The sequence below is a fragment of the Chrysemys picta genome, chromosome 12, assembly GCF_011386835.1.
Source record: "Chrysemys picta bellii isolate R12L10 chromosome 12, ASM1138683v2, whole genome shotgun sequence".
Taxonomy (NCBI): domain Eukaryota; kingdom Metazoa; phylum Chordata; order Testudines; family Emydidae; genus Chrysemys; species Chrysemys picta.
This window is the reverse complement of record NC_088802.1, coordinates 54,104,488-54,120,388: the sequence shown is the minus strand read 5'-3', so window position 1 is coordinate 54,120,388 and position 15,901 is coordinate 54,104,488. Positions and strand designations below refer to the sequence as shown.

Sequence of the window (15,901 nt, the reverse complement as noted above, 5' to 3'; positions counted from 1 at the left end):
ATTACTATAACTGGAGAACTCATGTAGCTTAGCTTGTTTAGTCTGTCATGCAACAGTAAGACAAGAAAATCCTTCTCTAGAACAAGGCAGAAAGCTTGAATTTCAGCTGTTTGTTATGAAAAGAACTTCAGCATATAACCACTTGAGAGGCAGGTAGTATTGGGTATGTTCAGAAAGCATGCTATGCCACGCCACTCTGAGATCCACAGTAAAAGGAAAGCTGATTTCAACCCTCCAGAAGATAGAGTTTATATGAATGAATTTTTCTTCTTCCCTTACCTAGGGTTAAGTGATAAAACTGGGAAAGGGGGAGAAGGAAGGGTAAGTGCATTTTGTTAACTTATTGCTTCAGTAGTCACACTGCAATATCTTAACCTACTTCTAGTTTAAACACTATAACACATATACTGTGGCTGGGGGAAAGGGATAAAAGCATGCTGTCTTATTTTCTTACTACCTAATCCTGAGCAGTTTAGCCAGTACAGGCCTGGGCGAGTGTGTTCTGAGAGGAAATGAATGTGTAGGCAAACTTAAGTGTTTCATCTTTTTATTAGCTCACTTGGTCATGCTAGAGAGCCAACCCAGTTTGAACAGGGATGGTGCAGCTGTGTCTTCCTCCTCTGTTGCCAGCTGTCTGAACAAGGAACCAGGGCGGAACGTTTCCTCTTCTGCTCTTACGACCAAAGGAGGTGGAACCTGTTTGTTTTAAAATGAGAGAATCGGTGACTGTTATACTGCCTCTTACATTGATGCCACACCCAGCCAGTAGTTAGCAGCTGCAGGGAGGCACAGTAAGGTAAGAGAATCAGGAACGGTATGTAACTGAGTCCAACCTGAACCCCTGCCTCTCCCACTACATGTACAGGATTACTCCGCCTATTAAGCCTTATCTACACTACATTTCTAGTATTGGAGAGGGGATTCTAGGTCAGGGGTAGGCAACCTAAGGCACGCATGCCAAAGGCGGCACGCAAGCTGATTTTCAGTGGCACTCACACTGCCCAGGTTCTGGCCAGTGGGCCGGGGGCTCTACATTTTAATTTTAAATGAAGCTTCTTAAACATTTTAAAAAACCTTGTTTACTTTACATACAACAATAGTTTAGTTCTATATTATAGACTTCTAGAAAGAGACCTTCTAAAAACATTAAAATGTGTTACTGGCACGCGAAACCTTAAATTAGAGTGAATAAATGAAGACTCGGCACAGCACTTCTGAAAGGCTGCCAAACCCTGTTCTAGGTTCTGGCATCGTAGAGCTGCTCTCTTCCCGTGTGCAACTGGATTGGTATGCTATTAAATAGTTAAGATTTGTAAGAATCACTTCATGTGATTGGTTTTATTGCCTAGCCCAGGAAAGGTGGCTACTCCATTTCTCTCTTGCTTTAGAAACAATAAAGGCAACAATGGTATTTTATACCTAGACAATAGTTTTTGATTAAGTACTCTATACAATCTTTGCACAATTCACTATATAATAGGATCTGAGAAAAGGCAGAGAGAGCATATCTGCTAGTAATTGAGAAAAGGGGCTTTCTATGAAACAACATCTACACGCATCACTGCAGCCACAACTAGTAACACACGGGCAGCTATGGAAGACACGTCACTCTGTTTCTAAACAACACTAGATACCCTGGGGGCAGGAGGTCAAGAATATCTTTTTTTAAAGTTGAATTGTTTTGAAACAAGTGTGCTGTTTGGAACAACTCAAGTCAAGATGTTCTCCCCTTGAATTCCATGTAGTAGCAGAATGGGATAGGTCGGCTCCCATTTAGGTAAACATCTCTACTCTTATAAAAGAGCAGTGGATCTTTATCGAATACAAGCAGTCAGGCCTGTGCCCTACTGCACCATACTGGGGTATAGGTTCACTGACTTGAAGGGATGAGTGCATTTAGGAATACCACTTCCTGGAGCTGCTAGGTATTCCTTGGCTCTCCCAGTCCTCAGCACAGGACCCTGGGGAATGGGTATCCATGTATATATTTTATGTTAATATAAAATTTAATACAGAGCAACTGGACAACACTAAATGCTGTTGTAGGTGAAGCAAGCCACTCAGAATGCACACAAGCTTAAATACCCAAGCAAGATTTCTTCAGGAGTACGGGTCGTTGTCAAACTGGAATGAAGTTTATAAAATAGTTAGACAGCATCCCTTAACAACTTAATGTTCCTTACTACTTCCCTTAAATACAGATGAAGAAGCTAAATTTTAAGTCTTCCGTGCATAAACTTAAATCACTACATGCCATGATCTGTCAGCTGGGGGCTAGAGGGCTGGAATTTTGTGCTACCAGACTTGCTTTTGGCAAATCACTTATGAAAAATGAGCTAATCAGGTTTTCTGTTAATAAAACAAAAGGGGTGGGGGTGATTACTTACTTGCAAATCGAATGTGAGGATTAGGATTTGTACAGTATTTTTTAAAAAAGCAGTCATACTTGGGACTGGTGGAAGAGTACTTGTCTCTTACAAGGGACTGCTGACTTAAATTTTTTTTTTTTTAAAGTATCCTCAGCAAGCCTGGAACCCTTATTTACAATGCTGCTTCTCTGCTCTGGGAACGCAGTAGGGATCTGTGGTAAGAGTAGGATGGTTTATAACAACTTCACCAACCTGAGTCTGATTTTCTGTGTTTTTAACAGCAGATTTAGTCTTTCGAGAGCTTGACATACTAAGCGGTAGAAGTCCAAATCTTAAAGAGAGAAATACGGAAATGCATTCAGTCATACTGAAGTATCCGTTCAAGACACTTCGCTTTCTAAAAAAGTGAGATCTGCATCATGAGCAAATTACCTGATTTGACTAGATGCTAATGGCAAGATATTGTGAGGCTCCTGGGAGCTCAAATTATTGCTTCTAGTGGTATACTGATTCTCTGCCCCAGTGAGTAAGCCAAACAGGACCTAGAAGACAGGAAATAAGTGCCCTTTTTAAATTCTGGTGGTTGAGGATTCTGTAACCCAGCAACTGCTCAAGTAACAAGCCTGCATACAGAAGCTCTCAAATACACACAGAAGTGTCTTTATAATGCTGAATCCTTTCCCCAAACATGCTTCATTTTTGCATTTCAAGGCAGCTGACTTGTCTCCCCTCACCCTCTTAAACACGTTTCCTTTAGTCAGGGCGTGTCTAACTTACACGGCTGCAGTGGTGCAGCTGCAGCATCTTCACTAAGAACATAAGAACGGCCAGACTGGGTCAGACCAAAGGTCCATCTAGCCCAGTGTCCTGTCTGCCGACAGTGGCCAGTGCCAGGTATCCCTGAGGGAATGAACAGAACAGGTGATCATCAAGTGATCCATTCCCAGCTTCTGGCAAAAGGAGAGCTGCTTCTGTGGGTGTAGGTACTCCACCTCCCCTAGAGGGGGTAGCTAGGTTGATAGGAGACAACCTCCTGTGAAAAACAGCACTAACTATATGGCTCCACACCCCTCGGTGACGTGGTTATACCGAGAAGTTCCTAGTGTAGAGCACGCCCTCAGCTAGCTGCCTGCTATTATGGTAGCAGAATCTGGGGCTGGCTGTGTGGCAGTTCGTATTTCACAGATTCCAAGGACTCCCTTTAGTTACAAAGGGAGAGCGCCGAGCAGGAGTGCGCATCCATCATGCTATAGAGAACTCGCTCCGAAAGCTACGCCTAGCTCCAAATATCCCACCCGCAATGCTGAGTGCGGGCCAATAGGTAGCTGCTGTTGAACTGCATAACGTGAGGAAACGATCCGCCTGCCTGATAACTGCAGTAGAAGAAAGCAGCAAACAGGTTTTGCACCATTGACTTCTGTTGCAGGGAACTACTGTCCCCGGAACTTACAGAGGTTCGTTGCACCAGGTGGTTAAGGCTGCTATTTAAATGTGGAGTAAAAACATCCAAGTCAAAGGGATCAATGTTGGCTTCTAAGAAGTCTGTCACCGTCTCAATCCTGCACCAAGACCAAAAAGATGCCATTACAAATCTTAAAAGTAGATTACAAGGTGGACAAATGCTTATGCTGGGGCAAGTGGAAATTGCTGTTGCAGGGGTCCCTCATGAAACTGAGCTGCTCCCCGCTCACCTGACCTGTCTGGAGTACAAGCAGGAGGCACAGATCAGAGGAGCAGCAGTTTTCAGTTGCACAAGGCTTCCCCAGTCCATTGTGACAGAGGAAAAACTTGCACTTGAGTAGCCTCCTACTGTGTCAACACTTAAGTGCAGCAGGAAAGAGAGGAAAGTCCTTTAATGTAATTTTGAAGGCTTTTCTATTCCTATTTACAGAACACTCTTTGAGCGTAAGCCATCTGTTCTGAAGTGTCTGAGTGGGATTTGTGCTCCCTACTCTTCTGCTTCACACACCTGTTGCTAAACAGGTGTGTGATTTCTCAAAGTAAGATTCTTCAAGACTGGTTCCATGACCAGGCAGAAGAGTTCTCTGGAGGTATCTGTTCGCGATACCAGGGCTACCCCCATAGAGGAGACTGGTTGGCCTGGCTCAGCTCCAGTACTCCACCCTCATCCCACTCTGACATTTTTAGACTGCGCTTAAGAGTTGGTGAAAAGGTGCTGGAGACTGACACTTCCCATCCATGGGACAGGAACATGATGGGTAGTGGTAGACATACCAGTGCCCCATATGCTGCCCTACAAGGCTTCTAGCTTGCCCTGACGAACTTCTCTGTAGGCGGCTTCTGTCACAGAGTGAGGCTGAATGAGCCACTTTCTGCCTTTAAGGTTGTGATTGCGTGTGAGGACGTGGGTGTCAGAACTGGACTGAACTTGCTTCAGGGACTGAACAGCCTTTCTCAGGCTTGGCTTAGAAATCTGGCAGTACACAGTACCTGGAGTCCTGCTTGCTCTTGCTGGTTTTTGCTTCCTCACTCTTAGCTGTTAGGACTATATTCAAATAACGTAGATCATAGAGCAACTGCAACGCCCTGTTCTGAGTCATTGGGAACGTGCCTTCTTTCTGCAAGGAAAGCAGAAGGGGACGTTTCAACATTCCCTTTATAATAATTGTTTCAAAGGTTTTCCGAAGACAGATCAAACAAAATACTTGGCCCAATAAGCAGCAGGCTTAAGTCAAACAGTTCAGGTAGCTATCCTAGGCCACAGCCACTCCTGTCACATATTGTATGCGCCTCAGGGCAGACACTGCCTTGTTTGTGAAGTACCATGAACGTCTTTGCCCTAACAGTTCCAAAGGCTTCTGGACACATCAGCAAAGCAACATGGAACAGAAATGACCAAACCAGTCCTGCCAAGTATCTCCCGGAGCAGAAGAAAAGACTTAAGTATGTTCTGACACATGTATTGGACAAAGAAAGTGTTCACTTCAGTGTCTAAGAAATTGAATATACAGATCTCCTGTCTAGTCTGTATTATTGTAGTAACTCCAGGGCTTCCCTGGAACTGCAGCCATCTCTATTAGCATCATACTAATGGGAAAGTAGGGCCTTACAAAGCTCTGCTTCCCTTTCCGAGGCCTTTGCTGGCCATCCAGGCGGACAGGTGGAAGAACTAGAGCATTGCCCCTGGAGCATGCAAGCAGCTACTTGCCTTTCCTACATAGGCTCTCAAGGGCTTACAGCACTTTACAGTCTCAAAACCCCTGAAAGGAAGGCTTGGATGATAACTGCAGGTGGGGAAACAGGCACTGGAGGGTAGAGATTTCGCATCGAGCTGGATCCCAGTCCAGGGCTCTGCCCCATAAAACATTTAAATTTCTGGGGGTTTCTCAGAGATGAATTTTTGGGGTTCCCTGATCAGCAGGAAAGACTGACTATAATAGTGACTGCACATGCAGACCCTTTTTAGTACAACCATAAATCCCAGCTGCATACCTTCTCCTGCTTCTCTTCAACAAGCTTCTCATAGCCAGCCAGCACTTCTGCCAGGCAGGTCTTCAGCAGCAGCTGCAAGGTACGCTTTGGCAGAGCGTGACCTCCAACCCGATTGACTTCTTGACACAAGCTGAAGAGGAGGCATTGAACATACCAGGATGGCTGTTGGGGGGGAAAGAAAAACACCCCACACACCAATGAAAGCTGATATTTTCCTGACCTTTCTGTATGGGATGTTGGCATTATCAAGGGGAATGATAGAGGTTATGTGAATTCTGGGTTTCTCCTGGTATCTTCTCCTCCTTCCTCATCACCAACCTTGGTCTCTTGCCTTCTCTCCTCACAGAACCCTGCCCCAGTGCTCCCATCCTGTCCTACCTCCTTACTCTTATTGACCCTGTACATACCCTTTCCCCCTCATCCTCCTCTGGCCCTTTCCCCTCATGAAGCATGTCCTGGTCTCCACTATATTCAAAACCATCTGTTAGCCCCATCTGCCTTTCCAGCTATCATCCCCTCCACTCTAAGATCAGGAAATATGCAGTCTACAACCAATGCACTGATTTTCCCTCCTCCAGGTCTGCCTTGTGTTCCTTCCAGATGGGCGTTTATCTTTTTTCCACTCTACTGAAACTGGTCTCATTTTGGTCTTCAGTTACCTCTTCCTGGCCAAACCTCAGGGCTTCTACTCTACCCTCCTCCTAGAGCTGCAGCTCAACCTCTCCTTCCTGACATCTTATCCTCAGCAGGGTTTTGAGATACTGTCCTCTCCTGGCTTTCTCCTCTGTGTTTTTGGGTGGGGCCAGCTCTTCCCCTGGCTGTGGGGTTTCCTCAGGGCTCTCCCTTTGCTCTTTCCCTTTATGGTTTCAGCCATCGTCTGTATTGCTGATAACTCACAAATCTCCTTCTACCACCGGCCTGTCTCCTATCCAATCCCACATCTCAACTTGTCCGAGGTCCTCATAGGCATCAAGTGGTTAAATGCATTAGAGGTTATAAGGTGCTCAGATAAGTACTTATCTGGCTTCCATCACTGTACTAAGACAGATCTTAAATTGAATGTAGACAAAAACTGAACTTGTCTTCCCTCTTTTTCTATCACTGTTCACACCATCCTCCCACTCACTCAGGCTTACAATCCGATGGGTATTTTTTACTCCTCCTTTTCCCTTGCCCCACACTTGCAAATCATTCCAAATCATGTTACTTCCTTCAAACTTCTGTCCTTTGCTCTCCCCCACCACAACCAAGTCTCTTGTTCAGGCCTCATTATAGCCTGCGTTGCTTACTGCAGTATCTTCCCTCTTCACCCCAATCTCTCTCTCTCTCATCCGCTCCCTTCAGTCTATACAAAATGCTGCTGCTTCTAAACTCCTCTTTCTTGCCTGTCTGATCACGTAACTCCTCCCGTTCTTCAATCCCTCGATTGGCTTCCCAACCAATATTGCATCAAGTTTAAGCTGCTTGTCACCACCTTCAAAAGTCTACATAGCTTTCTCTCTCCCTACTTATCCATCCCTGTCCCAACTGCTGCCCAATCTCATCCACCTGTTTGTCAGATTTATACAATCATCTCCTTGCCTTCTTTCCTACAGCACCCGATCACTTCATCCTTGTCCACCTTTGAGTTTGTCTTAAACTCACTTCTGCTGCACTGCCTTTAAGGAATCTTATGGATTTGTACATTATAAGCTGCCTATTTTAATTCTCCTTTCTCTGACCTTTTCTCTACATCGGGAGCATCTCAGGGCAGGGACTGTTCTCCTTAAGCGTTACCCAGCACACAATGAAAGGTACCGCAAATAATTAGTAATAAAGCCAAAGAGTTGGGGTGCAGGTGATGTAGTGACAGTGTTATATGAACACCAGCCATTCTGGGTACTGCACCAAGTCAGCAACATGGACTTTAGGGACCACTTTTAGTAAGAGAGGGACTGTTGGCCAGGGGCTGGCTGGGGCTTATCCCTCCCTGCACATTTAGATTCACCTTCTCATAGAGGACAGACCTCAAGAGGAGCTCTGTGTAAGCGCAAAACCTTGTCTCTTACCAACAGAAGTGGGTTCAATAAAAGATCCCTTTCTCTATAATATCTTGAGACTCAGAGAGCTACAACACTGCATGCATATTCTTTGGCAGAAGTCCTAAGGTCTTCAAGTTGCTGCCTAGGACTTGGATACATGACCCTGAGTGCAGGGAGATTTCATAAGATAGGAGTGAATTCACTGAACCCTCCTTTAGTGAAATGCAGGTTTAGTGACTATTTACCAAGGCAGCAGTCGTAGACATTAATGCTACTACTAGCTTTTGGCCTCTTGAAAGATTCTTTCCCTGCATTCCCCCAGAGGACATTGCTCACACCTGTACGGGGAGTCGGATCTTCGACGTTACGCTGCTTCCTGTTTCTGTCTCTTCCTGAATTTCAATTTCCTCCCAGTTGGTGGCTGTAGCTAAGATGGAGCCAGCAGCATCTAGCAGCAAAGTTTTGGTGAAACTGTGAACCAGGACCTGGAGGGGGAAATATAAATATTTAGTAACAGCCCAATGCAGGGGCGAGGGGTCAGACACTCTATTTACAGCTCCCTTGTGGTTTTCACTTAGTGAATCTGCTGAGGAGACTGAGGTGGGCAAAGTATTTGCCAATTGTCTTTAAGAGCATCACACCCAGGGGATCGGGCAGCTCAGAGTGTGACTATTTCAGAGCCATATTGATTGGAAATTGACCAGGTCCCCTAACGCTAGTAGTGGCAGTGTTCTAATGAATGGAAAGTCTCTGAAGAACTAGTAAGTTACACGTGCAGCAGCGGCTGTGGGCAGCTGTGAAAGAGAAGCCTAAACAGGAAAGGAGTGCGCCCAAAGAAAACTGGCTACTTACTTTGATAACAGCTGAGCTCCAAATCTGATATGCAAATAGGCTCTGTTGCAGGAATTGTTCTTTCACTTCCTGCCACTTGGCCTGCATGGGATTCAACTCCTGGGCTTTCCCTTTCCCCAGCTTTTTAGAAGACCGGGTCTCCCTCATTACATTCTCTGTGCTGCCTGATTTACCCAGAATGCACTGCTTCAGGTGAGGACACAGTTCACCTAGTGACTGACAAAGTCTTGCCATGAAGAGGACGGCATTAAGTTTGGCATCGTTCAGAGCGTCTGTGTGTCCTTTCAGCTTGTCCTCAGCGCTCTGCAGCTCTTCTCTAACACAGCTCAAGACGTACTGGATGCAGGTAATGCAGTGATCACGGAGCAGCTCTTCTACCATGCCAGCATCAGCATATCTATCAAAAGCAGAGCTCCTGGACTGCACGCCCAATATCTCCTTGGGTGTGGGAGAGTCAGAGGGAAGGTAGGACAGAAGGTCATCCAGTTTGGCCTTCAGTTTGGTATCCAAGGCAGAACAGAAGCTCTGCACACAGGGAGTGAGAGCCTGGGCCTTCATGGACAGGCCACTCTTTGCAAATTGGCTGCGGTTTGCCACGTTGACCCAGGCAGCATCAGAAGGCATGTCGCTGGGGCTCTCTGACCACAGAAACAAAGCCATGTTGTGTTCAAATTGGATGTGCTTGCTGGGGGCGGAGGTGCTGGACTTGACTTCAAGCTCCTGTAGAGCTAAGGTAAGAAGCTGTTTCGAACTGCTGGAGATGGAGTCAAATCCTTCCTTCGTCAGGGTCTGGAAAAGAGAATTTTCCTTTCTCAGGTCTCAATGGCTGTCACAGCACCCATTTTAAGAGTGCCTCTATGGCTGCTGAAAGGTACTGTGGACAGCCCTGGAGAGCAAAGACCTCTTGCCACAGATAGTACCACAAGGGGAGCAGCTCTGCAAGCTTCCCCATGCATCACCAGCCTCTCCCGCACCCAGCTAACGTGTGCTCCTTATGACCTGTTCTCTGCTGAGACTGCCAGGCTAGGGAAGCAGACAGACACTGCCAAAGTCAGCCTGGCCAAGCCCCTGACAGCATCTCACCTGTAACCTGTCCAAGAAAAGCTGCCGCAGCAAGTCCTCCCAGAAGGAGATGGGCTTGTCCAAGAGTCGATGACACACAGTGTCCCAGTTCTGGCTCATGGACTCGCTGGTGAGCAACTCCCACACAGCGTCACGGATGCCGGCTAGGCCTTTCAGGCTCTTCACATAGCCCAGCAGAATGACGAGCCCAGATTTGATATCTTCATTACACCTGAAAGCAATATTCACTTCAATCCCCTTCCCTCATATCACAGCTCCAGACAATGCAGCAGAACACTTTTACTTTACTGTTCTAGGCTGGATTACAAAGGGATTCTTACGGCTTGGTGAAAGGATGGAGCAAGGAGACCCCTGGCAGGGCTGAAAATGACCTAGGAAGTTACCTGCCACCTCACAGTGATCCAGTCACTTGCACTCCTGGCCATGTTAACCCACATGTTGAGTCATCCCCAGGAACTCCTAGCTGCACATTATGCTCTCCTACAGGGTCCCGGCCCACGTAGCTCAGTGTCCTGGACCCTAGGCAGGGAGCACTGTACCAATGCTGGGTGAAAACCATCACGTTACTCCGTAACAACTCCCCTCCAGCCAACCCAGCACACGTGGGCCTTTGACAGAGGGGCTCTTTGGAGGATAAAATGGGGCAGCCAGGCAGGGAGAAGCTTGGGGGTAGGAACGCCTCTCAACCAAAGAAGGCCTCAAACTTCAGTTTAAGACTGCAAGTAATAGCTACCATTTGATTACACTTTCATGGGTTTCATAAGTAGAGGGAAAAGTCACATGGGGCTGATGGAGCCACTAAATAGGGAAAGGGAGGCCTGACTGTTACTCTCCTCTTGGCAAGGCATGCTGGGAAAGGGGAGGAGCCTGGGACCTTTATAATGTAGGCTCTGCCAGCTCTCTCTCACAATGCTCAGGAGGCTAGCAGTAAGAAAAGAGATGCTGAAATGAGAACTACCTCAGGAAGGAAAAACTGAAGAGTACAGGTAAGAACCAAGAGGCATTTTTCTATTTGAATAAGAGTTTGGGGACTTTATTTTCTGTAATGCTGCAGGAACTCTAGACACAGATCACATTGGAGGGAAGTGGTCTGTGTAAAATCTGCTGCCTTATTGATTTATTGAACAACCTGGCTTTCGAGAGAGCTTTTCGTCTGTATCATCCTCTCTCAGCATTTCTGTGGCGGACAAGCGTGTCCTGATAGGCTTCTAGGGGGGGTAACAGGCAGGTGAGCAGACTTGGCTCCATTTTACAACCCCCGGCCAAGGAGGGTTGTTGAGCTACTTAAGTGCCACAGAAGCACTCTACGCTGCCAGACAGATCTAGTGGTGTCCGATTTCGCCTCGCTCCCTTTCACTAGAGGAGGAATACAGGGATCGAACGAGTACTGTCCTAATCCATCTCGTAGAAGAAGCTCCCTCTATACACTCACATGTTAATCCACTTCTGAAGAGTGTCTCTCAGGTAGTCCTGGCTGATTGGATGTGCCAGGGTTCGGAGGGTTGGCTGGAACTCTACGATGGAAGGTGGTAGATATTTGAACCAGCTGCTCAGTTTCATCTCCTCTTTCAAAACTTTGATGCCTTTACCTAGAAGAATTGTGCCACATGAGTGGGGTGGGTTCACTGGGGTCTCGGCTAAGCCCTTGCCGTAGGAGGAACATGCACAGATGGCCCTTCGATAGTGAAGCCAATCCCAAACCTCGTGGCCTGAGCCGGCTGCTCACCTCCTGGATCCTGGCCTGTTGTGGTCTCCAGCATTGAAAAGAGCAAGCTGCAAGGCAGGGACGGATCTGAGGGCACCCCTTCAGGCAGCGTGTAAAACAGCGCATGAGCTTGGTACAGGGTGGTGGTGAGCAAGTCCATCAGTGAACACACCTGAGCTTTTATACCAGCACCTAAAAAGAAAAATGTCTTCTTAATAGAGGCAGAAGCTCTAACCTTCCTCATTAAGCAGTCCCATAATAAGAACAATGCTGACCAGAAAGGACAAACATTTTTCCAAGGCAGATGCGTAGTTACAGTGAAGAGAGATCTACACTTAAGTGCCAGATACCAGCTATCTGCTCCCACAGTTAATAGAGATGGGCCTACTATAAGCAACTGAGCATGGAGTAACTAATCCATGCAGCCAAAGCAGAGTTAGTGTGATGGATCAGTTAGCTACAGAAGTACCTCTGAGCCAATCACCCCTGTCCTGTGATAACGGAGTCTCCCGGTCCAAGCTATCCTGTTTGGCCACTACTGTTTTAAAGGATCAAGGGAAATAATTAGCTATCTGTTAGCCCTCATTCAATGCAACCAAGTTCCCATGGAGGCTACAAAATAGGACAAACCCCATTCCACTCAGTTTCTGCTCTTTCCTTGAGATGGGAAACAAACTTTAGAGCTTCCTTTAACATTAGCTCAGGAGCGAAGCCGCTTGTACTGACCGTGATGTGGCTGGTTCAGAAGCTGCTGAACGGCTGACTTCCTGGCCAGCAGGAAGTCTGTCAGGGCTTGGCGCGGAGAGCTGTCCTCCAAAAGCATGATGGAGCATAAGGCCTCTGCCACTGCTTGGTCAGAAACGGCCTGGCATTTTAGCAGTGACTTGCTTTCATGCAGTATGGTGGATCTAATAAGGAAACAAGTCAGATGCAGTCACCAGGTGTTGAATAGGGTTGCTAACTTTCTAATTGCTGAAAACCAGACCCCCGAGGCCGTCTCCAGCTCATGCCTCTCCACGCACACCCCCATCGTCACTCGCTGCTCTCCCCATCCCTGTTTAAGATGGAACAGTGCAATCTTAAAAGGGTGGTTTAAATTCCATAATCTTGCCAGCCTGGTAAGCTAACACTATACATTCATACTCTAGTACACAGCATTTTGCACCTTTCAAAGTAATAACTCTCTGCCAGGAAACTGGCAAAGGTGTCAGAGCTAATTCAGCCATCCAATTGGAATGGACTGTCCTGCATACAAAGGGCTCATGTTGACATCTTGAGTTGCTCAGGGGATGGAAACGCTTGTCTGCTAGTGGGAAGGCAACAGCTCACTTTAAGCAATCCCAGCTGACCCATTCAAGAGTGATGCCTGACAAGCATAGAGGGTGCTATGTTCAGCCCTTGACTTAATAGAGAGAAAGTAGGGGAGGAAAAAACGCCCCCTCGCCCCACACACACTTCTCCTTCCTGTGAGGAAGGAGAGATCTAGAACAGGGCACTGGGAATCCAAACTCCTGGGTTCTATTGTCCGTTCTGCCAGTGGCAATCGGTATGATGTCGGGTAAGCTGCTTCACCTGTCTCTCCGCTCTTGTGCGTGTGGAACAATAATCCCTACTTCCCCTAGGAAAAAGAGAGTATAGGAGGCTATGTTTGTGGGGGACCTTCAAGTAGATTAAAATATTACAGCAGTGCAATGTTCTGACAGCATCTGCAAACTGGCTCTGGCGGGGCTGCAAACACCAGCAAGCTGCTTACCTGAAGTGGCTGGCTGCTGCCACTTGTCGTACAAGGATGGGGAAGCGTGCAAGGATGGGACTGTAACGGGAGCTGGAGGAATCCAGCTGCAGGAGGCTGTGGAGATGGCAGCAGAGCAAGTACAGATGAGTGGCGCGTAAGTACTGAGAGGCCTCCATGGCACTCCAGATCTTCTCTGGAATCTCAAGCAGCAGCTTGATCTGCGCTCCGGTGCTACAGAACTTCTCCTGGGAGTGCAGCATAGTCTGGGTAGGAAAGGAGAGGCTTTGACTACGGGTACAATCACACTTCCAAGGGAACCACAATGGCAGTAATTCTGCTAACTTCAGAAGCCACCCGAGCTTTGTCCCTGTACGTTTCTGTGACGTGACACCTAACAGCCGAAAGCAGCACAGAAGTCAGTCCTGCAACGCGCCCCCCCCCCCAACGGCCTCCCGCAGCGATGCCCGGCTCAGGAGCTGGTCTCACAGGACGTTCTATCCAACCTCGCAGGAAGAAAAAGGCAGAGCTGGTGCACGGGGAGCTGTGGGCCCCCAGGCAGGAGTGGCGCTGCGATGCGGCAGGGTCTCGCAAAGACCACTCTGGTCGCTGACAAGAATGAGGGGCTCTGGGGCAGGGGCACCTCTGCCCTTGTGGGGCTCCAGCAGTGACACTAGGGTGTAGCCGGCATCTACTGCCTGGCTGGGGGCCTGTCCTTGGCAAAGCCTGCGCGGAGCCTGGCTTGTTCAGGCCCCGCCCCCTCGCTCACCTGGGCGCGCAGGCCCCGCCCCCTCGCTCACCTGGGCGCGCAGGCCCCGCCCCCCGGGCGCCAAGCGGCCCTGCCCCCCCCGCTCACCTGGGCGCGCAGGCCCCGCCCCCCCGCTCACCTGGGCCCCCTGGCCCTCCCGGGCACCCCGCGGCCCCGGCGCCCCGCGCTGCAGGCCCCGCACCGCCCCCAGCAGGTGCTCGGCGCTGAGGCGCATCTCGGCGATGGTGTCGGCCGCCTCGATGAGGTCCCGGTAGCGCTCCCCCACCATCTGCCGCAGCTCCTCCCGCTTCTGCTCGATGCCCGCCCGCAGCCGCCGCTCCACCTCGCGCAGCTCGACCGTCGTGTGCGCCTCGAACAGCGCCGCCGCCTCCGTGCCCCGCGGCAGCCCGGGCCCCGCCGCCGGCCCCGCCATCTTGGGCGCGACCCTGGGCGGCCGCCGTCCGTCCCTGGGCGTCCCTTTACCCGTGACGTGTCCGACAGGTGCCGCCGCCATCTTTGGGAGGGGCAGCGACACTTCCGGGCACTGGGGAGCATCGCTCGGCGCCATCTTTGGGAGGGCACGCGGGACTTCCGGTCAATTGCTAACCTGCCTCAGGGACCGCCATCTTTGTGAGGGGCAAGGGCAACCTCCCCATTGAGCCCCGCCCCCTTCCATAGGGTCTCCACGTGCTGAGCCCCGCCCCCTTCCATAGGTCCCCACATGCCATAGGTGATCCCCCCCCCAAATTTACCTCCCCTTCCATAGAGCCCCCTCATCTTCCCCTCCCCCTCCATAGAGCCCCCTCATTCCCCCCAACAGCCCCTTCCTTAGGGGCACCCTCACTTCCTCCATCCCCTTCCCCAGGGCCCCCTTGCTTCCCTTCCCCCCTCATCCCCTTCCCCCAGCGCTCCCTCACTTCCCTTCCCACCCCCCCATCCCCTTCCCTAGGGCCCCCTCAAGTCACCATCCCTTTCCATAGGGTGCTCACCCCCCCCTCCACCAGCCCCATCCCCTTCCCACAGAGCCTTTCCTCCCAGAGCAATGGGCAGGATCAGCTGTCCTGGCCCCCTCAGAGAGGCTGATGTTATCCTGTCCCATTCCCCTATGCCATTGTGGGGATGCTTCCTGGGCCCGGGATGGAGCAAGTCACAAAGAGATTTTAAACCTGAAAGAACTCCTCCCATTTGCTGTTTATACCAGAAATGCCCCCACTCCCTTGTTTTTCTCCCTCCGCTCTTTCTGCATTTCTAATGCACCCACCATTGTGGAATCAAGACACTGATTTCCACCAAGCAGTAATCCACCACAACTTAAAAAAAACCCCACCCTTCCTGAGTTCTTGAAGCTTAGTCGTCGTCCACTTTTCACAATCGTTTGTTTTACAACTAGGTGCCCTTGAATTTAGATGAATCTCTTAGAGCCTGGAAGTGCATCTCTAATGTTAATCCGTTAAAATGCTGCTCGTTTACATTTTTTGCCATTCTACTTGGAGCTTGTGCAATACAAGTAGACTGGTCCGCTTTGGTTTTTAGTCAACGTATGTATTTCCCCATTGCAGGGGAAGGTCTAAATCCAGCCTAAAACCTGGTTATATTGAGTTTTTCAATTGCAGTTAACTAACACATAGTACTGCCTTATAATATATACTTGTATGCATCTTTAAAATATTTCTGCCAGCATCAAGGTAGAAATATGAAAGATCTGCTTTAATCAGACCCAAGTTATTGGGCTCAGTACAAGGGTAACGGGGTGAAATTTAATGGCCTGTGATGTACAGGAGGTGAAACTAAACGGTCCCTACTGGCCTTCAGTTCTATGAAGGTGTTTATGTATCTAACTTCAGGATTAGGTCCTAAATATGGGCTCGGATGATGGTTGCATAAGAAAAAAACCCTGCACAATCTGTCCCTACGTGTGAAATGAATTGTGATCGTTTG

General features: G+C 48.9%; 2 protein-coding genes across 3 annotated transcripts in view; one reads left to right on the top strand and one right to left on the bottom strand.

Moving 5' to 3' along the window:
* LOC135974812 (serine/arginine repetitive matrix protein 1-like) overlaps positions 1–15,901 on the top strand; it is a 244,884-nt gene that overhangs the window by 224,933 nt on the left and 4,050 nt on the right. The gene's annotated exons all lie outside the window — the stretch shown is intronic.
* COG1 (component of oligomeric golgi complex 1) lies at positions 531–14,546 on the bottom strand. Of its 2 annotated transcripts, XM_042840970.2 has the most exons (15): positions 14,103–14,546; positions 13,237–13,481; positions 12,210–12,391; positions 11,505–11,675; positions 11,211–11,367; positions 9,779–9,989; positions 8,696–9,484; positions 8,182–8,328; positions 5,823–5,984; positions 4,821–4,948; positions 3,820–3,928; positions 2,802–2,911; positions 2,622–2,700; positions 2,086–2,124; positions 531–696 (listed from the first exon to the last, which is right to left on the bottom strand). In XM_042840970.2, the coding sequence occupies exons 1-14, from the start codon at positions 14,529–14,531 to the stop codon at positions 2,101–2,103; spliced, it is 2,943 nt and encodes a 980-aa protein (XP_042696904.2). In that variant the 5' UTR covers positions 14,532–14,546; the 3' UTR covers positions 531–696; positions 2,086–2,100. The 2 variants fall into 2 exon arrangements, with proteins under 2 accessions (XP_042696904.2, XP_005283179.3); XM_005283122.5 differs by lacking the exon at positions 2,086–2,124.